The 21,368-nt window shown below is 51.9% G+C and overlaps 2 protein-coding genes across 2 annotated transcripts in view; one reads left to right on the top strand and one right to left on the bottom strand.

The window, feature by feature from the left end:
• MATN4 (matrilin 4) overlaps positions 1-7,936 on the bottom strand; it is a 17,593-nt gene extending 9,657 nt beyond the window's left edge. Inside the window, 2 exon segments of the mRNA XM_054173422.1 lie at positions 2,136-2,214; positions 7,846-7,936. The gene's annotated coding sequence lies outside the window, so the exon portion shown is untranslated.
• RBPJL (recombination signal binding protein for immunoglobulin kappa J region like) lies at positions 7,666-21,368 on the top strand. Its single transcript, XM_054173352.1, has 11 exons — positions 7,666-7,889; positions 15,144-15,269; positions 16,955-17,025; positions 17,207-17,322; positions 18,114-18,288; positions 18,656-18,793; positions 19,294-19,403; positions 19,504-19,644; positions 20,167-20,322; positions 20,548-20,651; positions 21,067-21,368. Exons 1-11 carry the CDS (start codon positions 7,666-7,668, stop codon positions 21,338-21,340), a joined length of 1,635 nt encoding a protein of 544 aa, XP_054029327.1. The 3' UTR covers positions 21,341-21,368.

Raw genomic sequence — 21,368 nt, 5'->3', positions numbered from 1 at the left:
CCTGCAATGGCAGGCTGGCATGCAGCCAGTGTCTCACAGCATCCAGAGAGCTTCAAAGCCAGCCCAGAGAGAGGAATGAGCCCTCGGGCCAGGAACCAAGGAGGAGAAAACCAGTTCATGACTGATCTATTTTTAACAGCACCAGTCCTGGCAGCACAGACCCAGGCTAGGCAGTGCACTGGTCCAGAGTTAAATATAAGGTCCAAACAGTAAGGTTGATGGGGATGGGGAAACAAAAATGACAGAACAGATGACCCCAAGTATCTCTCCTAAGATCCCGTGCTGGGCAGCTTCCCTGACACCTACTGTCCTCAGTCCCCTGGGACTGGCAACACTGGAGCTGGCTTGCAGCCCCATGGAGGGGTTCCCCTCACTCTGAGGGCAGCCAGACTTCCCCCAAGTCCCCTGTAACCATGCAGGAGTGGGAGGGAGCAGGGTGGGAAGTGACCGGCTGGCAGGCAGGTGCTGGGAAGCAAGGCAAACACGGCGCCGGCTGCAGCACCAGAGACCTTGAGATAACGCCCAGCTATAAAGGAAGAAAGGTCCAGGCAGGGAGTGCTGCTGGCTCAGCTGAACGGGACACTTGGACCATCTCCTGACCTTTCTGAGCAACACAAGGGGAAAGCCAGCCACTGCTTGTCCCTGCTGAAGGAGAGGCTCAGTACGTGGTGCAAAAGAGGGTGACAGAAGAGCTGCATCTAAGGACAGAAAGGTCAGCAATGACCCCATCCTCCTCTTGGCTTCCCCTATGATCTCGGACAAAAAGGACATGCAGATGAATCCCCAGAGGCAAACAGGTAAGCCAACAGGCCTTCCCCAAGCACCTTCCCTGGGCACTGCACTGGCAGTGCTGCCTTCCAGGGCACTTGCATCCCTCCCTGCTCTGCCACTTGTCTGTCTGCTCTGCTTGCCAAATGCTGAGTCTCAGGAAAAACAGCCGCTTCAGGTTTCAGCATGGCCTCCTTGGCAGCTCTCTGCTGGCTACAGGTCAGCAGAAATGGTCTGAATATTCCCCTTCATCTGCCCAGCTCAGACCTGGGCATATTCTCCCTCAGGCAACCCAAAGGACAGAGCATGGCAGGGAGCAGGGTGAGGGAACCAGCTGACTCTAAACCCTTCTTGTTACAGGGGTGGGGGCTTTGTATATTGAATTTGGGATGGGAAAGAGAGAGAGAGAAGGGGTGAAAGGCTCAGGTGGTAGCATTGCATTCACATCCCTGGAAAAGTCCTGGTCATAGTGTCACAAGAAAACAAGCAGGTTATGGACCATGGCGATGGAGTTATGAGCCATGTCTCAGCCACAGCCACATGTGAGATCTCATACATCTGTGCACATCAGCCATTAGCTGAGATTTCTGTTATTGGCACAAAACACACAGCTCCAGGCACCTGCCTGGGCTTGGCAGACCTCTGGCATGTGGTGGGATCTGTAGCAGCAGCTCTGCCCTGGCACCAGACCCTGTGAGCAGCCAGAACAAGGGATTGTCACGCGTTGCAAGGAGTGGGGAACAGCTGGGAGCCTCTGACTAGCAGCAAGGCTGGAAGGCTGGCCCATGCAGCATCTTGTGCACAGGAGAAGACATGCACAGCTTGCCTGGGCGTGCATGGCAGGGGTGCACAGCACTGATGCCATATGTGCTACCAGCTAACAGCACATATTTCTGTGCTGGAAACCTTGGCTGATGGTAGAGCAGCCCTAGACATGATTTTTCTGAGACTCACCCACCTCACCTGCCTCTCCATGTACCCTGGTTTGCTCTTCAGGGGTTTTCTTTGAGAACACCCAACCAGGCAGTATTGGCAGGTCCCAGATCAGTGTTATTTGATGGAAGTGTGAAAAAAAACCACACCTCCAAATAGGCTCAAGAGCCTGAACACAGACTCCTTGTGCTTAGGACACCAGGGTCCTGCCAGCACAAGAGCAGAAAGACAGCAAGAGCTTGCCTCAGGCTGGAGGATGGGGAGACAGATGTTCCTGTCCTCAGCAGGACAGCAAATCATCTTTCAGGTCCAAGGAAAAGGCTGCCCAAAAAGTGCACAGGGGACCAAGAGAAGATGACTGAAGCATGTCTTACCCCAGACACCAGGGGACAATGAAGCAACCAGAGCTATTTGAAGAGATGCAGACAACTTACATTAGCCTGGAGGTGCCTCTTGACTTTGCTGTGGAAGCCCTGAAGAACCACTGGGATGTTATCCACCTATTTGCAAGACCTTCAAGACATGTGAACAGACATGTGGGACAGCCCTGGAGCTGGATCCACCCTCTCCTGGAGGTTTTCCCAAAGGTTGCTTTCTCCCAAAACAATCCACAATCTTAAGGTGATGCCACAATCTCAAGGTTCACTTCCCTCCCTGAAGCAGGTGCACAGTTCTCAGTGGTGCCTCTGCTGCCCATGAGCCCTGAATCCACCCTCAGGAGCATTTTACAGGCAGTGCTGTCCTTGCACTCAGTCGCAGTTCCATCAGCTCAGTGTTCATCCTCCATAGAAGCTGGGTGACAAGTTGCAAATCCCACCAGAGAGGACAACAATGGAGTTTTCAGAGAAAGGAGGAGTCAGGGAGCACAAGCAGGTTGAGACTAGGGAAATGGCATGAATTTCCAGCCCCATACACCTTTTCCCCCACCTCTTTCTAAGGTCTGATGTGTCCTTGGTTCTACCCAAATATATATGTGGGAGAACAGGAGCAGACTCTTTCCAGGACATCACAGCCCTCTCTGGTTACAATGCTATGGCAACTTCACTGGGCCAGGTGCCACCTGGAAGGACATGTTGTTTGAAAAAACAAGGCTGCTTTTCTCGAAGCACATGATGGCTCCAAACCCAACAGGAGTGAATCAGCAGGACTGCTGTAACAGTAAAACCTTGCTAGGTGCAGAAAAGACTTCACTATATCCCCCCACTCATCCCCCACAAGCCAGTTCCCCATTTTATGGGATGCACTCCTGCACTCATGAGGATTAGCACATTACTGGGGAGGAGGAAGCTGGGTTTCTTGTCCAGGTCCTTTTGCAGGCTATGACAGACACCTTTGTCTTACAGCTCATGGACTTCACATTATCCAAGACCCAACAGGCTTACACTATGAGATAACATTTGAAGTCCCCTAGAGAGAGAAATTCTGGGTGTAGGAATGGGCAGAGCATCACCTTTTAAATGTTCTCCATGACACCACACGGGGTCTTTCTCTACCACCCATTCATTTCTAAATGACCTCCCAATGCTCTGCAGCTCAGCTAAGAGGAAAGTCTCTTGTCTGCTGAAACATGTTGTACCTGGGCTGCTGTGGCAACAACTGGCAAGAAGAAATGCTATGTTCACTTGTTTATCAAACACAGCCTTTTGAAGTGTGTTAAAGATCTAGCCAAGAGGAAAATGTGGTCAGCCAATTCCCCTTGTTCAACTCATGCTATCAAGAGATGGTTCCTGTTTCAGGACTGCTGGTGGCACTTCTCTCTTCCTCTCTGTTCCACTCAAAACCTTAGTGCTGCACTTTCCCCCTGAGCTGTGTGACAGGCACACTCAGCCCAGCTCCTAACTGGTACTTTAAGCAAAACAAGAGGAATCTAGGAACACTTTCAGATTTAGATGAAGAGTGATCAACAAGGGAAAGACCCTCCTTACTGACTCTCTTAAAAACCCAAATTCTCTTCTGCAAACAGGCTCCTGAAAGACAGCTGAACTGAACTAAGACACTTCAATTTTGGACTGAAGGAGGTCTGGGCAATCCAGAAGCTGAGGCAGCAATCCATTGCCCAAGTTATTGTTGCAGAAGGAAGGTGTTAGAGAGCATTTTTTTTTTCCCCAGAAATATGCATATTGAACCACAAAGGAAAGAGAAACTGCCCAGAGCAGCTCCTGGGCTGGTGCAGAGTCTGTCAGCTGAGCTCCTGATGCTGTAGAGCTGGTACCTCTAAGCAATGAGACTATCAGGATGACTGACTCCCAGACCTGCTGGGACCAATATCCCCAGCTGACCTCCAGCAAGTTTACATGGCACAGACAACCACAGGCAGCTTCTGCTATTTCAGCCCCACAATCATCCATCCATTGCCTGACCTCCTTCTCTAAATCTTTATGTCATATTTCTCACTCTGGAGATGTGACTCAATGTGTTGGCATCAGGAAACATGCCAGGAGAATATTCTCGTGCCTCTCCCCGTTATCCTGCCCATCCTGCTATGTGTTAATTGAAATAGCAGAAAGCCAGGAGAGTCTGGCAGCTGCAGGAAAGCACGCAGAGACTTCTTGGCTCTCCTTGAGCCAGGGAAGCAAGTTGGTTGAATTCTTTTCAGATGCTTTTCAAAGTGAGAACCCCAAATGTTGCACGGGAAACTGTTCTCACCTAACTTCATGGCTGCCATGTCCCTCTGAGAGAAGGCAGCAAAAAAACTACTCTTCCAGAATCAGGATGCTGTCACCCCATAGAAGATGCACCAAAGAATTTCCACCAGTGTCATAGTGTGGAAACCTCCTATAAGACCTCCCCAGGGACTCAAAGAAGTATTTGAGGCCGTGGCTGAGCACCACTTGACCTCAACCTCATTCCATATGAGGCAGCCTGTGAGCAACTAGTTGAAATCATCTCTTGCATTTATGGAGTTCTTGCCAAAAGTGTCTACAAGGTTTTTGCATCCAGGACAGATCAGGGAACAGACTAAGGTTGCTTCAGCAAGGCTTTCAGGCCTCATCAGCCTCTTCATGACATGGGGAACCAGAGACCAGGAGTGTTAAAGCCACTTGCTCAAGACTATGGGAAGCTTCTGTCAGAGCTAGGACTCAGACTGATTCTCCCACCTGCATTCTAGAATGAGGGCACAAACTCAGCCAGGGTGAAACAAGGGCACTTTGGACAGAAGAGGGAACACCCAGATGCGTTTCAGGAAACCTGGGCAAAGAGCAGCCACTCTCAGCTCATCATCTGCTGTCAGCAGATCTGCTCCTACCAGTTGGTTCCAGACTGACTCACAGGTCACTGACCTCCTATGGGTCTGCAAACTATGACTCAAAATTCCTGAACTTGAAGTGTGACAGCCCAGAGACATTAAGGCCAAGGTCTGGAGTGAAATTAAGTTACTGCCACCTCTCTGCAAGGGCCCACAGCTGATCCATACAGATGTCCCTAATGGGCACCAAAGGGACCAGGTTAGTGATGGATTCAAACATAGAAGCAAGGGCTTGCAAGGTGAGAAAGCAGGAGTCTGCAGACAAAGAGAAAGTTACAAAGGAAGACAGATCCAGCCTCCAGTAAAAAACGACAGGAAGTACAAGTTGCTTGAGAACCAAAAAAACTTCAGAGACAGGATCAGGCCCAGCAGCCTGGGGACATCCTGCATGGAAACAGTGCCATAGCTGTGCACTGGGTTCTGGAGCCTCCTGCACATGTGCCTGCCACTTCTCTGCTTTAACAGAGCTGGTTTAAAACCCTTTACTTTTAGCCTGGGTGGGAGAATGAACTAAAAATGTTCCTCAGTACCTGAAGGTACATCTGTGCTGCAAGTACCTGCAAGGGGTGACACTGACTAGCCCACAGCAGGTACCACAAAGCACCAAGTCCAGGTCCCCGTGCCTGGCCATTCCACGGAGCCCTTACAGCAGCTGCCTGAGCTCCCTCCCAGCCCGGGGAGCTCAGGTGATCAATTTGCTATTGTTTGGGCCCAAAGTGGAGGAAACAGCTAATGAGAAGTAACAACGAGTGGCAGGAGCTGTTTGGCCTCCTGGCACCGCTGGAGGAGACGTGTGTGACATCTGGCACCAGCAGGACTGCCTGGTTCTGGGCGAGTAGCTGTGGTTTCTGAGGTTCCTTATAAGCAGCACTCCATCATTTTTTTTCTGCTGTGTTTTTCCTACGTCTCATTTATTCACTCCCGGCAGGGCCTGTCTGTAGCTCACATGTGCCTGTAGACACAAACCCTACTTATCTCCCCCTCCACGTTCCAGCCCTGTCCATGGGGCATTTGTAAGTGGCATTTTATGAGCAGGGAGTTTTGAACAAGGCAGGCACACTGCTCCCAGAGCAGCCAACAAAGGGGCCCCTATTGCAAACTTTAAAGATGTTTAAACAAAGGCTCCTCTAGAAAAACCTTTAACCCCTGAAGCCAGCCCCAAGGGAAACGCTACGTTAGGAGCAATCTGCGCACAAACATCTCCCGTGACCGCAGATTGCCTTCAACAGGCTGCCTTGTGGGCTACATCTTTGCTGTTTCCTACCAGGGCAGCTCCTGAGCCCAGTTTGTCCCAGTCACACAAAATGTCTTTAATTCTTCAAGACAAAAGGAAGTTACAATTTACACAAAAATCAACCACGGCGTTTTCCAGTTGGATGCAGCAATGCCCTGCCTGCTGTGGTGGAAAATGTCACTTTACTACAAACACTGAGTTCTCATCCATGATTTCCAGACAGGAATTTGTATTTCGGAGGAGGCCAAATGTATCCCTATCCTGGTGGCAAACCCCAAGGCTGAGATCTGAGAGCAGATTCCCCCCACGCTTTCTGATGCTATCAAATGCCAATCTACTGAATCCCTGCAGAGATCACAAGAATCTGCTTGTGAAATGCTGCTTGTACCGAGGCCCTGCACACTCTCTGCCTGTGACCAACTACCGCTCTTGGAAGAAGGGGGGGGGAAAAATCATCTTCACTAGCCAGAGAAGCTACAGAGGTCCCACAGGAAGGACTTCATAGTGACTTTATAAATAAACTGGTCTTGACTGAAGCAAAACTCATTTGGGATCAAGCAGAAGGGGTGAAGTTTAGTGCCTCGTCCCAGAGCTGGGGCTCTGCCAAAGCTCTTTTCTTGGGGCCCTCTTCCCCCGCAGTCCCTGCAGATACCCTGCAGGTGGCTTCCCCTGAAATGGGACAAGCCCATTTCCCCACCAACCTCTCCACTGACACCAGCTGCTGCTCTGCAGCCCTGAATCCGAGATGGAATCAGCAGCTTTTTGCACTGCAAGGGTGGAATGAGGTGGGACACTCCAGCACAGCACACACCACCCCATCAGGTACCCGCTCATCTCTGCATACCTGGAATGGCTGCATGTCAGCACAAATACAATGAGCGCAGAATAATCTGATTTTCTAAACGAGTTTTCCCACGTAACTGCTTGGAACAACAGTGCCCAAAGCTGATTTTCCCAGCTGAAACAGTTGGAATGAGGAGCCAAAGGTGGGGGATTGCTTGTGCAAACCTATTTATAAGTATACACTGACCCAAAATCCCAGTCTTGCAGAGATGGCGCAGGACAAACCCAGGGTGCACTCCTAGGATCTCAATCTCCTATCACTCTGTAGCCTCACCCAGGTGTCCCAGGGCTTATTCCTTGCTAAAAGAGATCCATGAGTGTATCAGCAGGAACCTGCACAAAAGGTGGGCAAAAGGTGAACAGAGCAGGAAAGCTGTGCCACCCAGCAGTGGGGAAGAGTTTACAGCCTCTGCAGGTCACTGACAAATAAAGCTGGTACCATGTCCTCTTACTGCCCCACCAAAACGTACCCCCCCAGTCCATCCCGCTGTGCTCAGGGGGACAATTGCTGGCACCGGGGCAGAGGGACAAGGGCATATGGATGGGGAGCTTTGGTAGGGCTCCAGCTTTTGGAAATAAAACCCATGTCAGAGGCTCTGCCCTCACCCACCCCGAGCTATGCTTTCTGCTCTTCGCGCCCATGATCGCTGCCCGTTCTCTGCCAACCCCGCCCCGCCGCAAATCCCCCCGGAGGCTGCCCACCCCGGCGGCACTGCCGGGCTCTGCGGACCGGGACCGGGCTCAGCGCTCCCTTCACCCCGCTCCTCTCTTTTCCCTTCCCGCAGGGCCGGCGGCGGGACCCGCGGAGCCCCTCACTCACCCGGGCCGGCCGCGGAGCCTCTCCCCACCGCGGTGCTGGGCTAGGTAGGACGAGCGCGAAGCGGTGCGCGGAGCTGCGAGGTGCGGGGCGCAGCGGCAGCAGCGCTAGGAGGCGGCGGGGCCCCGGCGCAGCATTTTAAAATGCGGGGGGAGCGGGAGGGGGGAGCAGGGGGGCGGGAACGGCCGCCGCGCCCCGGCCCGGCCCCGGGGCAGCACTGGGGGACGGAGTCGGGAGTTTGGGGGGGGGTCCCCAGAATGGAGGCGTCCGTGGGGTCCCGCCTCCCCTGGCTCCGAGTGTCCGGTCCGTGCAGGTGTCCCGCAGGTGGAGAGGGAACCCGGCGCAGACTGGACAAGCCCTTCCCCGCCAGGAGCTCACCGGCCAGGGACTGGCTTGCTGTTGTTTTCCCTTCTTTTACTTTTTTTCTTTCCTTTTCGTTGTTGTTTTTTTTTTTAAATATATTTTTAAATGGTTTTATTAATTTTCCCCTTTATTTTTTTGTTTTCCTTTTTTTCCTCTTTTATTTATTTTTCCCATATTTTTTATTTTTCCAAAATGACATTTTCTTTCTTTAGCCTTTTATTTTACCCCCTTCTCCTTTTCTTATTTTTTTCTTTTCTCATCTTTTATCTTCTTTTCTTTTCTTATTTTTCTTTTTTCTTTTTCTTTTTCTTTTCCTCTCTTTTCTTCTCTTTTCCTCTCTCTTCCTCTCTTTTTTCCCTCTCTTTTCCTCTCTTTTTATCCTCTCTTTTCCTCTCTTGTCTTTTTCCCCTCCTTTTTTTTCCTCCTTTCATCTTCTTCTTGCTGTGGGAGTACACCTGAAAGCCCCATAAACTCAGAACATCCTGGGAAAAAGAGAGTCCAAGCTTAACATCCATTTGAGCTGCAGTGCACTGGGAGTTTAGAGACCTCTGCAAGTAGCAGCTTCAGTGTGGGGAGGTGGGTTTGAACTAGGAAAGTACAGAGCAGAGCTGTGAGGGTTGTAGAGGCTCAGGCTGAGCTTCCAGCAAGGTTAACTAATGCTGCCAATTGTGGTGATGGAGATCATAGAATCACAGGGTTGGAAGGGACCTTTAAAGGTTATCTAGTCAAACCTTCCAGCCAAACCTTCCTGCAGTCAACAGGGATAGCTAGGTCAGGTTGCTTAGAGCTCCACCTAATCTGACCTGGAATGGTTCCAGGGATGGGGCATCTACCACCTTTCTGGGCAACCAGGACCAGTGTCTCACCACTCAGTGTAAAAAATTCCTTCCTTCTACCTAGTCTAACCCCCCTCTTCTCAGACACCCTGGAAAATACCTTCCCTCCACCTCTTCTCAGCACTTACATCATCTAGTGGTGGTAGGAACCACCTTCAGTGTTTTCTAGGACTATAGTCTCATGCTTCAAAAGCACTTGCCTTCCCCTGTGTACTAACATCAACAGCTACATGAGAACAGAGAAAGGAAACCAGTGAATCATCCACATCATGTGAATTTTCTTGCAGGCAAGTCAGTATTGTGTTATCACACACAATACCTTTGGAGGGTGATGGTGCTGCTGGGACAAGTGCAGAGGAACCAGGAACATGCCTAGGGTGCCCACCCCAGCTGGCCCCCGAGTGCCCTTCAGATCTCAGGGCGTTTGTGCCTCCTGGTCTTGGCTGGTGTTTTCTGTTGGTGTGGTGGATAAATCCCCCAAGCCCAGAAAAGGCTGAATCTCACTTGTGTGTGCGGTGAGGAAAATACAGGATTTATAAATACCCGTGGATAGATGAGGGCTTGTGGCTTGGGTTGGTCTGGATTAAAGGAGGTATTGAAAAATGAGGGAAGCCAGAAACTGCCAGCTTCTCATTTCTGTGACTTCTAATGGCTTTTCCTTTTGCATAAACCTTGCATTGAGTCCATACCCACAAGCCCTGCAGGCGTTTTCTCCCCTGTCCTGTGCAAAACACAACCCAGACCTCTAAAAGGGATATTTTTTATTAGGCTGTTTGGTTTCCCCAAGCCGAGGGAGGAACAATTGCCCTCTGTGGCAGCATGTCCCCAGCAAGCTGCAGGGCAGCCATCTCCTGAGCAAGGCAAATGGCAGCTCCTTTGGGGGGAAAACCTAGCAAACTAAATCTCTGTACCTGAACTCAGACTTACCTGCACTTGAGGATACTGTTACCATCTGTTAAAGTTCTTGCATGGAGTTGACTTGAAGATCCAGCTCTAAACAACAGCTGCTGGGATTGTGTTTTGATCTCCTGAGTTGGGTACTTTCATTCCCAGGAGACCAAAAAAACAAAAAGGATTCCTTTCTCTGAGCTGAGGAATGTCAGTGAACTGTGAAGCAAGCAGTGCAGAAGGCAAGTTGCTTCTCCCAGTACCCATCAAGTGCTTTTTCTGGTCAGCAGTTGCCCAAGGGTGCACACATAAGTGTGGTAGAACTCCCCAGCTTGATCTGCCCTCCCAGAGCAGGAGGTGATGTTAGGACAAGGATACATCCCACACTACAGGGACATATGGCCCAGTGGCAGGGGAAAGGTGCAACAGCCCTATGGTTGGGCTGTCTCCTGTGTGTGACACAGGCAGGGACCATGCCTACGGCAGAGCAGGCAGGGGTGGCAGCCCAAGAAGGAAGATGTGATGCACCAAACTGTGGTGCACCAAGGAAGGAGAAAATCCCAGAATATCTTGAGTTAAAAGAGATGATCTAGTTTGAACTCCCTGCTGTGGGCAGGGACATCTCCTACTAGACCAGGTTGCTCAATATATTTCCTGGCTACAGGCAGCACAAAGTGCTGAGTGATGCCCCCCACACTCACTGCTGGGAAGGCAAGGGCTGGTTTTCAGCTGTGATGTTAAACTCAATTCTCCTAAAATCAGTGATGTGACTACAGGGTCTGACCCTACCAAGGCCTTTCAGCACCTGCCTGAGTTCCCTGAATGCCCACCTAAGGCAGCCCTTCTCGAGATCATGGAATCACAGAATGTTTTGTGTGGGAAGGAACCTTTAAAGGTCATCTAGTCCAAGCCCCCTGCAGTCAGCAGGGACATCTTCAACTACAGCAGGCTGCTCAGAGCCCAGTCCAACCTGACCTGGAATGTTTCCAGGGATGGAGCATCTACAACCTCTCTGGGCAACCTAGATCAGTGTCTTACCACCCTCAGTGCGAAAAAAATTCTTCCTTCTATCTAGCCTGAGTCTCCCTCTTTTAGTTTTAAAACCATCACCCTTTGTCCTGTAGCAACAGGCCCTGCTAAAAAGTCTGTCACCATCTTTCTTATTGGCCCTTTAAGTACTGAAAGCCACAAGAAGTTCTCGCTGGAGAATTCTTTTCTCCAGGCTGAACAACCCCAACTCTCTCAGCCTATCCTCGCAATAGAGGGGTTCCAGATGTCTCATCATTTCTGTGGCCTCCTTCAGACCCACTCAAGTAGGTCCATGACATTGTTATGCTGGGTAGCTGGACCAAACACTGCATGTGGAGTCTCACTGGGGTCAAGTAGAAGGGCAGAACCACTTCCCTTGATCTGCTGGTCACATATGTTCCAGCTGTAGGTCTCCCATGAAGAGCACAAAGGGCACTCCTCCTTCTCTAGTTCATTTATCATAGAAGAGGGCATGGTGTCATGGTCAGGGCTTGCAAATATACATAGAATACCTAGAATACATAGAATAAACCAGGTTGGAAGAGATCTTCAAGATCATCACGTCCAACCCATCAACCAATCCAACACCACCTAAACAACTAACCCACGGCACCAAGCACCCCATCAAGTCTTCTCCTGAACACCTCCAATGACAGCGACTCCACCACCTCCCCAGGCAGCCCATTCCAATGGGCAATCACTCTCTCTGTATAGAACTTTTTCCTAACATCCAACCTAAGTGCCATCACATGGGTGCCCTGGTGTCTCCTACCTCCAACACCAGGACAGAGCCAGACCAGAGATGCACCTCAAAGCATGCTCACACCCTCTCCTGAGACACCTAAAGCGAGAGCAAAGCCATGGTAGTGAGCGATGCCAGGCTGAGCAGGGAAGGAGAGAGGCTCACAAACATCAGTGTAGGAGAAAGGTGGGGGCTGCCCTCTTGCTCCCCCCCTGCTCCCACATAATGCCCAACTGTGTGCGAGAGCAGGCGAGGCCCAGCCCCGACCTCAGGCTCTGAAAAAGAGGCTTTTAGTGTGAGCTGTGAGAGGCCAGCCCGTGCTGTGCTGCTAACACGACACTGAACTAACACTGCACCGCAGCCAGAGCACTGGAATCATTTAATAGAATAAATGTCAGAAGTGGTGAATAATTCCCTGTAACCCTGAGGAGCCTGCTGGTGCCAGAAGGAGCCAAGTGGGTATATAGAGCTGCCTTAGCAATAGCTCTTTGACTCTCTGAAGGCAAATACGAACCAGATGACAGATGCTGGGTGGTCGCCTCGGTGGGCAGAATGGCAAGCACTGTGCAGAAGTGCATCACCAAAACAATTTAGCCCACAAATTTGGAAGGCAGTAGCTGCAGACAACAGACACAGAAAAGAAAACCAAGTTCCTAGGCAGTCATTCCTCCAGTTAGACATCAGACCTGAAGAACTTCGGTCTGTTTACCTGCCTCTGGCATGCGCGTTCCCACTTTGAGCAGTAAGGAGCATGTGGATAATCATTCCAGAAGGCTCTTTAGTGAGCCCCAGGCAGGAGCTCCTGTGCCCCTGGTATTAGGTATGGATGGCAGGGAGCAGCAATACTGGCTCAAGCCTGGCCCTGCCCTGAGCCGGTGCAGGGGGAGGCTCTGTGGAGCAGGCGATGCTGCTGACCATGCTGTCAGCACACGTCTTCATCCTCAGGCCTTGGCAATTTGCTCCTGAACACTCCCTGCTGCTGCCTGGCCTCAGTACCAGCCTGTTCCTTACTCCACTGATGGCTTAATGGGAGATGCTCCCTCAGCAGCCCAACAGGGACCAGTGCTGCCCAGGCAGACTCCACACCACACAGATGGGTACTGGTGGGCACATCATTGCTGGTGAGTGAAACTAACAGGGATGGAGTGTGGGACACGAGCACAGAGCTTTGCTCCTCCTTTTGAATACTGAATGATGAGACTCACCAGGAAAAAATTCACACTCCAGCCTGGTTCTCCCCTGCTCTGTGCTCATTGCTTCAGCCAAGGGAGAAATGCCACTGAGCAGCAAGGTTTATACTTTTCCCTGTGGGGCATAAGTGTAACAAAATACCCTGACTCAGACCAATGTTGAGCCCTTTCCTCAACCTATTCCCACACTGATCCTGAGCACAATCAGTTCTGTGAAAAAACCACACCACCACCACCAGCAAATCCAACAAAACTTTTGCAGAGAGATTCCCAACTGGTGCTTTTAGATGAAGGGCAGAACAGCAAAGGAGGCTCAAAGCTGAGCTCACACCATTGCTTGGCAGCAGAGAAGTCAGACAGCTGCATAGTGCCATTATGGAAAAAGATTAAATAACTTTCTTATGGGATCTCTTTGGCTGTGCAAGGGTACAAACGGTTCAGCAGGTAGAATGGCTGGAGTGAGGCTTTACAGCAAGACCAAGTAACTCACCTTGGAGTGGACACTGGTGGCATACTAGTTGATAAAGCTCGTCTTCAGAATGCTGGAGAAGGGACTTTGCAGCCTTGTGATGGAGGGTTGGAGGGAACAGACCAGCTTGGCACAGGAGCTGTTAAGGGTGATCTGAAAGTCTGTTTGGCAAAGGATCTCCTTCTGCCCTGCCATGAGAGCCATGAGCAGTGGCTGAGCCCAGAGCCATGTGCTGGCAGCAGCACTGGTGCTGCCATGGGGACCAGAGCTCATGCTCTGCAGTCAGGAGTGGGCTTGTCATGGCCACAAAGCTTCTATTTCCCAGGCACAGAGCAGCAGCTAATGCTGTGGGTGACAGTGGCACCAGCTGTAAATCTGATTCTGGCAGAGCTCTGCTGATTGATGCTGCCTGGTGGTCCAGCTAACAGGGCTAGGGTGAGGAAGTGAGAACAAGGAGGCAGGAGATCGTGTCACCCATCTAATAGCTGAACACAGCAGTGATGGGAACATCTGTGGAGCTCAGAGTGTCAGGTCCCCTGGAAATTACCTAGAGGAGACACTGGGTGAATGCTTGCTACTATAGGACAACATGTGTTTGTCTTCCACACACAAGCAGGAGGGCATCAGCTCCATCCACAACATGGGAAAGTTGGAAGTGAAGGCATGTATATTTAAGGCTAATTGTAACATGGATCCTTGAAGCTGTTAAGGGCACAGCCTCTTTAAAACACATGTTGCACTGGGAAGAGCAAAACTGGCTGATGAACTCTTGTTAGAGGCCTCTTGGGATGATTGCTTGCTGCTTCTCTCACTGGGTGCTTGCTATGGTCTCTGAGTACAGCAAGAACTCACCCTAGCCTGCCTTGGGTTGTTTGGCAGGAGCAGAGTTACCTCTCTTCACACATCTGATTGTTTATACTCCCAACTGTTATCCATTTCTAGCCCATTTAGGAGGAAGCCATGGTTTAAGGGTGATGCTCCACGGCATACCTCTTGCAAAATTTCCCCTGGGTGGCCAGGGCTGCTGCCCCCCATCCTTACCCATCCTCTGAGCAATCCCCTAGACATGTCCACAGTCCCTGACTGCTCTTTCCTGGTGTCCCTACTTCCTCTCATCCCCCATTCTTTCACACATGTCCCAGCTGGCACCTTGGGCTTGAACTCACCTCATCTCTCTCCAGCTGGTTAACGCCCAACCTACTAACTTAGCAGTCAAATGCTTGTTGCTTGGGAACTCCTTCTAGTTAATAGAGCAGAAAGAATCAGCAAAACCATCCAGTTCCTAGGTCTCAAAGAAAAACACAGCTATTTTCACCCAACAGCCCTTGCAAAAGCCAGGAGCAGCTCCTCCTTGCGTGACAGCTCCCCAGCTGCACTCATGGCCCAGCACCAGTGTTTCCCAAGTCACCCAAAAGCCAAACAGCAGCAAGTATAGCAGAGAGAAAACAAATGAACACTCAGTTAGAGCAGTGCCTCCATCCCAGGGGACTGGGAGTCTCAGAAATGCACACTTCAGAGCTGTAAAGAGAGTGCCCTGTGTGTGTTTGGGGGCAAAGTGGTAAAGCAGTTACTCGGTTCTCCAGACTCTTCGTGTTTTGATACCAGCCCTGGTGTTGCGGCAGCTGAGATGTTCTCAGAGCTCCAGCAATTTCCAATGGGAAAGCCTTCCCTCTTTCCCCACCCTGTCAGGCTGGACATGGAACAAGCTCTAGGCTCCATCCTCGGTGGGGCAAGGTTGGATCCCAGTTCTTGTGTTCCAGTGCTGGGGGACCTGTGCCTTGTAGATCTAACCCGTACCAAACCAACCTGCTTCGAGACAGTGTGCGAAGGTACCTGCAGCTGCCAGCAGACCAGACGGTGCTGATACTGCACGCGAAAGTCGCCCAGAAGTCATATGGCAATGAAAAAAGGTAGGAGAGAGTTCCAGCTTCTCCAACAGCCACTTCCAAACCTGGCTACCTAAAGCTGGAGCGCAGCCTTGTGAGACTTCTTTGATCTAACCTGGTGAAGCAAATCATTTAACATATTCCATCTCCATCCCCTCATGACTTCTTTGCCTCCCAACCCAGCATTTAGTTCTTCATGAACCAAATAAAGACATTAAGCCCCACCTTAAGCATCCATCCCATTTAGGCATTCCTAGTGCTTGGGCTTCTGCCATGAAGTACTGGAGAGAAGAAAGATGAGTTAAAGAAGGAAAGATACCGTTCAAATCTTATCCCCCCAAGAATGAAATGCTGAAGATAAAGAGGAAAGGTTGGTGTTTAAGTGCTCAGGAGATCTTGTGTTAACATCTGAACAGCCCCAGCAGGAGCTGGGGCATTACCAGGAGTGCCCAGGGCCTCCAAAAACTGCTGTTCTTGAAAATCCTTCCCTTATTGCAAAACCACCTTGAGGTTCTGGCTTCAGTCTCCTAAATAACAGCCTCAGGGCAGTGACGTCAGAGTGTGGCACTGTAATATAATTAATCCTTCATTAATCCTTGTGATATAAATAATCCTCCCTTATTACTGAGTGTGGAGCAGCTGGGAGGTGACCAGCCCTACCTCTAGGGTGTAACCCACCCAGATCCCAACCACCCCTGGAGACAGCCCTAGGCTAGGCTGGCTGTGCTTGCAAAGTCCCCATTGTGTCCAGCCTCCCTGCAGTAGCTGCTGGACCATAGGTAAAGGTTTATTTTGGGATGGGGTCTCCTAGCCTAAAGCGAAAGCCTCAGATTGCTGAGCCTTTGGGACAAGCCTCTTTCTCCTGCTCAGATGCCAGGTATGGAGAGGGAGAGAAAAACAGCAGAGAACTCCCAGGTTAAAGTGTAAAGTGCTGTTTCTCTTTATGATAGAAGGCAGGAGCCTGTGCTGTGGATGACTTGTTTAAATAAACCCCAACCCAGGACCTTAAGGCTCTGAAATATCCAACCTCTGCATTGCTGTTTTCTCTGCTCATGCTTTACCCAGTATGAATAGGGGATGAATTTGCACCATTCACATGAGTGCAAGGACAGTGGAAACCCAAATAAAACACAGGAAAATAGGTTTCTAAAACCCTGGCTATAGATTTATTTGCATTGGGCTCTGAATCTGGCTGTGAATGCAAACTCTGTTCTCGACCTGCTGAAACTCCCAGACGGCAGGCGGGCAGAGGCAGGGCCCCAATCCTGCCTTGGCTCGGGTCAGGGGGAGCTGAGGTGCCCTGTCCTCCCCTCCTGGGGCTATCTCAGGGCCAGTGAGCTGGTAGCCATCAGCAGCACCAAGAGATCATAGAATCATAGAGTGGTTTGGGTTAGATCATCTTGTTCCAAGACCCCTGCCATGGGCTGGGATATCTTCAACTGAACAAGGCTGCCCAAAGCCCTATCCTTGAACACGTCCAGGCATGGGGCATCCACCACCTCTCTGAGCAAGACCTGCCCATGTTCCCCAAGTCTGGAAGATCCCCAGCCCCTCTCTGCAGCTCCACATACCTCCCAGGGCACAGGACTGCTCCTGGCACCAATGAGCCTCACTGAAGGTCTCGACTCTCAGTGTAGTCATCCCATCGACACCAAGGACCTTTGCTGGATGCTGAAGTGCAGTAAGAGAATATTCTCTTGTCTCTGCAGGTTTTTCTGCCCTCCACCTTGTGTTTACTTGAGTGGGCCAGGATGGAAATTGAAACAGGAGCAGATAAAAGGTAAGAGCAGGGCAGGGTCCCTGGGCCTCTGTTCTCAAAGCTGCCTTCCACCTCTGCCAAGGGGAGCATGATCCAGTTTATCTTTGACCCCACCAAATTCTTCTTTCCCCCTTGAGACTGAGCCCTTGGAGGTCCAAATGCCTGTGTAGGGGCTGAAGGGTGCTTCTCCCTGTCTCTCCAGCCAGGGACCTGGGAGAGGCAGGTTTCCGGGTGTGTGGGTACATGGGACTGGACAGCATGGGCAGCAGCCTGATGGAGACCCAGAAGCTCAGCTTTGAGGAGCAGCCAGATGCAAAGGTAAAGCTCACGGCTCCCTGGGCTGAGGTATCCACAACCTGGGATGTGACATCAGTCCCTTCCTTGGGATGTTGTGGTCCTTCCTGCTCTCCGTTCCTGCTGTGTCCCCCTGTTGTGGCATGTGTGGCAGCTGAGCAGCCAGGCAGGGTTCTCAGCCTTGCAAAGAGCCTTGTCTCTCTTTGGCACCATCTTTTCAGGTCGACAGCCCTGTGGCAGGCAAGCTGCCAAAATCTGCACCACTCCCTCAGCCCCACTACCTTCTCCCAGTGAACAGCACTGCTGACTGTCACAAAACAAAAGCCCAGCCTTTCATTTGCAGATGAACGGCTCAAAACCCCCGTGATTGATCTTGAAGTTCAAGAGCTTCTGCAGACTTCTGGCACTTTTGATAGGCAAGAAGAAAAGAGCAGAAAAAAAGTATTATCTGGGGTCCCTGAAGAGTTCGAGGTCTGAGCCAGGCCAGAAACCTCACAAAAAGAGCCTTTGTCTGAGGCACAGTGAATTGGCCTGGATGGTGGGGAAGCCATAAACCCAGGGTGATTTCTCATGTTCTGTGGGATAAATCACACGTGAACATTCATTTCCATGAAGAATTCTCTGCCCCCAGTGTAAATAAAGCCTCTGCTGATCCCCAGCTCTTCATTCCACCTGTAATAACATCTCTGGTCGTTGCTCTCTTTAAATGAACCCAGGGCTCTTTGAAAGGGCACTATTATGTCCTGGTGAGGAGGGTGAGCAAGGCTGGTGGGGCTGGGCTGGAGCTGCCAACAGCCCTCCTCTGCTCTCGGCAGGGCTTCAGCTGTGCCAAGGCGCTGTACATCTCGGATGCGGACAAGCGCAAGCATTTCCGCCTGGTCCTGAAGCTCTTCTTCACCAACGGGCAGGAGATAGGCACCTTCCACAGCAAGCTGATCAAGGTCATCTCCAAGCCCTCACAGAAGAAGCAGTCACTGAAGAACACAGACCGTGCGTATGGGGATGGCTCTGCACGAAGGAGAGTGGGTGCAAGCCCAGGGTGGGATGCTCTGAGTGCTCACAGCTTGGTGCCGGAGCGGTCCAGGCTGGACCGTGGGCACCCCTGAAAGAGGATGGATCTGGACATACTGATGTCTCATTTCCAAAGAGTTCACCCATCACAACACGTTCACCCTGATGCCGATGTGCTCCCCACACCATGGGCTTCACCTGCATAAAGGCAGCCGCAGAGGGTGCTGGCTCTTGCCGGGCTGGTTACACCAGGAACCAGGACTTCTCCTCCCTTGGTTTGACAAAAGCCATATTTCCAGCCACACATCGACCTGGCAAGCACTAACCCAGCCCCCTCTCCCCACAGTCTGCATCTCCTCAGGCTCCAAAGTCTCCCTCTTCAACCGCCTGCGCTCCCAGACAGTCAGCACTCGCTACCTCTCTGTGGAGGGAGGAGCCTTCATCGCCAGTGCCAGGCAGTGGGCAGCCTTCACCCTGCACCTGGGTAAGAACCTTCACACAGCCATGGTGCTGGTCATGCCCAGACCTACCATCCTCCAGTTCTGGCTCTCCTGCAAAGCCAGTTCTTGGGGGTGAAAGGGGTGGGAATTAGCCTGGGGATGCAGGAATCTGGTTCAGGTCTCCGGAGTATCTCCGGAGCTGACAGCATTTTCCCACTAGCATTGAGGGCTAGCACATTCCCTGAGGGCACACGGGATGTCACCAGGGCAGTAAGAGCCGTATTGATCTGGAGGTTCACAAATCCAAGCAAGTAACTTGCCTGGAAGAGTCCAAACCCCGGCAGCATCCTGCCCACGTTGCCTCCAGTGATGTCCCTGTCCTGCTGTCCGTGCCGGGCTCCCAGAGAGCAGTGGTAACTCCAAGCAGAGAATCCAGTAAGAAAGCACCAGCAGCACAGCCAGACCTGTGCCAGGCAAGGTGGTGCAGGCTCATCGACTCCCCGGCGGCTCGGAGCAGTGACTCTGTCTCTTTCCTTCCCGAAAGCCGACGAGCACCGCTCCCGGAGTGAGTTCCCGCTGCGGGAAGGGTACATCCGCTACGGCTCCGTGGTGCAGCTCGTCTGCACCGCCACCGGCATCACCCTGCCTCCCCTGGTAAGCCTCTATCCTGCACCTAGCTGATGGGCACATGGACCTGGCCTCTCCGTGCTCTGAGCAGCAGGGACCATGCCGGGATGCCGCTGCCGCCCCGCAGATCATCCGGAAGGTGACGAAGCAGTATGCCATGCTGGACGTGGACGAGCCCATCTCCCAGCTCCACAAATGTGCCTTCCAGTTCCAGGGCAGCGACCGCATGTACCTGTGTCTCTCCACGGAGAAAGTGATCCAGTTCCAGGTACAGCAGCACGAGGAGGGGGTGGGGATCCCGGGGGTGCTCTCCATCCTCTCTCCAAGTTCCTCTGTGCTGCTGCTGGCAGGGGAATGTGTCACCAGGATGGGGTTTCCAGCAAAGCCATCCAAAGTAAGGTCAGAATCGCTGCAAAGCCATCTGCCTCCAGCTTACCTGCTGCAGTGGGGACATTGTCACCTAGATAAAAGGAAGGAATTTTTTACACTGAGAGTGGTGAGACACTGACCCAGGTTGCCCAGAGAGGTGTTGGATGCCCCATCCTTAGAACCATTCCAGGTCAGATTGTCTGGGGCTCTGAGCACCCTGCTCTAGTTGCAGATGTCTCTGTTGACTGCAAGGAGTTCAACTGGATGACCTTTAAAGGTCCCTTCCAACCCAAACCTTTCTACACTGAGCAAAGCTGTCACTTGCTGCAACTAAGACACTGGGGGTGGAGGCCAGGCATCCTGGCCCTGGTCATCTGCTATCCCCACTGCAGTGTGCTTGGAGCTGTCCCTCTCTCCACAGGCATCTCCTTGCCCAAAGGAAGCCAACCGGGAGCTGCTGAACGATGGTTCTTGCTGGACCATCATCGGCACCGAGACAGTGGAGTACACCTTCAGCGAGAGCCTGGCCTGCATCCACCAGCCTGTCAGCCCTGTGCCCCTCATCACTGCCCTACAGGTAGGCTCAGCACCTGCCACAGGCCACTCTTACCTCTCTGTCACCTGCCTCCATCATAGCTTCTGAGCCCTTGCACCCACACTCAGTGCCTCCTAGTTTTGGGATGCTGTGGGAAAGGATGGGTCTGGAGTGCTGTGGTGGGGACAGGGTGCACAGGGAGAGCATCCTACAGGAGAATGCTCATCCTACCTCATAACACACTGCCCTGCTCTCTGCCTGGCACAGCTCACGGGCGGTGGGGACGTGGCCATGCTGGAGGTGCAAGGGGAGTATTTCCATGCACACCTCAAGGTCTGGTTTGGAGATGTGGAAGCAGAGACGATGTACAGGTAACGTGGCTGGAGTGGGGACATGGAGCAGACAGAGAATGGCAGCTGGTTTGGGCTGTGCTAGGCAGCTCTGGTAGGGATGTGGCTGCTGACCTTGGGGACGGGGACACTTGCACTGCCCATTCTGGAGGACCAAGCACAGGCATTGCAGGGAAAGGCAGAATGAGTCTGGCTGGTGCCTGCTCCCTGCAGTAGCTGCAGTCTGGGGATGATGGTAGGTATAGAACAACAGGAACCTCAGGGAGCTGCAAACCACCAGGCAAACCTTGCAGAGAGGAACCAGAAAGGAGAAACCAGCCAGAGGTTTCATGCTGAGCTCCAGGCTGGAAGAGAAATGCTGACACTCACTGCCAGCCACTGCTGTGAGGGACTCTCCTTGGTTAATAAGTGTTTTCCTCTCCTGCACTGTTCCCAGGAGCCCCAAGTCCCTCATGTGTGTTGTCCCTGATGTCTCTGCCTTCGGGAGTGACTGGAGGTGGCTGCGGTACCCCATCACAGTTCCACTCCTGCTGATCAGGGGTGATGGCCTCATCTACTCCAGCTCATTCACATTCACTTACACCCCAGAGCAGAGCTTCATCCCAGGGCAGCAGGTCCTCTCAGATGTTCCTCAGGACTCAGACAAATTACTTGATAGCATCCATCAGGAGTTCACCAGGACCAACTTCCACCTCTTCATGCAGAACTAGCAAGCTGAGTCTTGGCCTCACTGCTGGC

This window comes from Dryobates pubescens, chromosome 26 (genome assembly GCF_014839835.1).
Source record: "Dryobates pubescens isolate bDryPub1 chromosome 26, bDryPub1.pri, whole genome shotgun sequence".
In the NCBI taxonomy this organism is placed as follows: domain Eukaryota; kingdom Metazoa; phylum Chordata; class Aves; order Piciformes; family Picidae; genus Dryobates; species Dryobates pubescens.
This window is presented reverse-complemented; position numbering and strand designations above follow the sequence as displayed.

Excerpts from the sequence above, each read along its gene's own strand:
- RBPJL (XM_054173352.1), top strand. The coding sequence starts at position 7,666 with ATGATCGCTGCCCGTTCTCTGCCAACCCCGCCCCGCCGCAAATCCCCC. Across the intron at positions 18,289-18,655 it reads GTCACTGAAGAACACAGACC|TCTGCATCTCCTCAGGCTCC; the intron begins GTGCGTATGGGG and ends CTCTCCCCACAG. Across the intron at positions 20,323-20,547 it reads CCCTCATCACTGCCCTACAG|CTCACGGGCGGTGGGGACGT; the intron begins GTAGGCTCAGCA and ends TGCCTGGCACAG.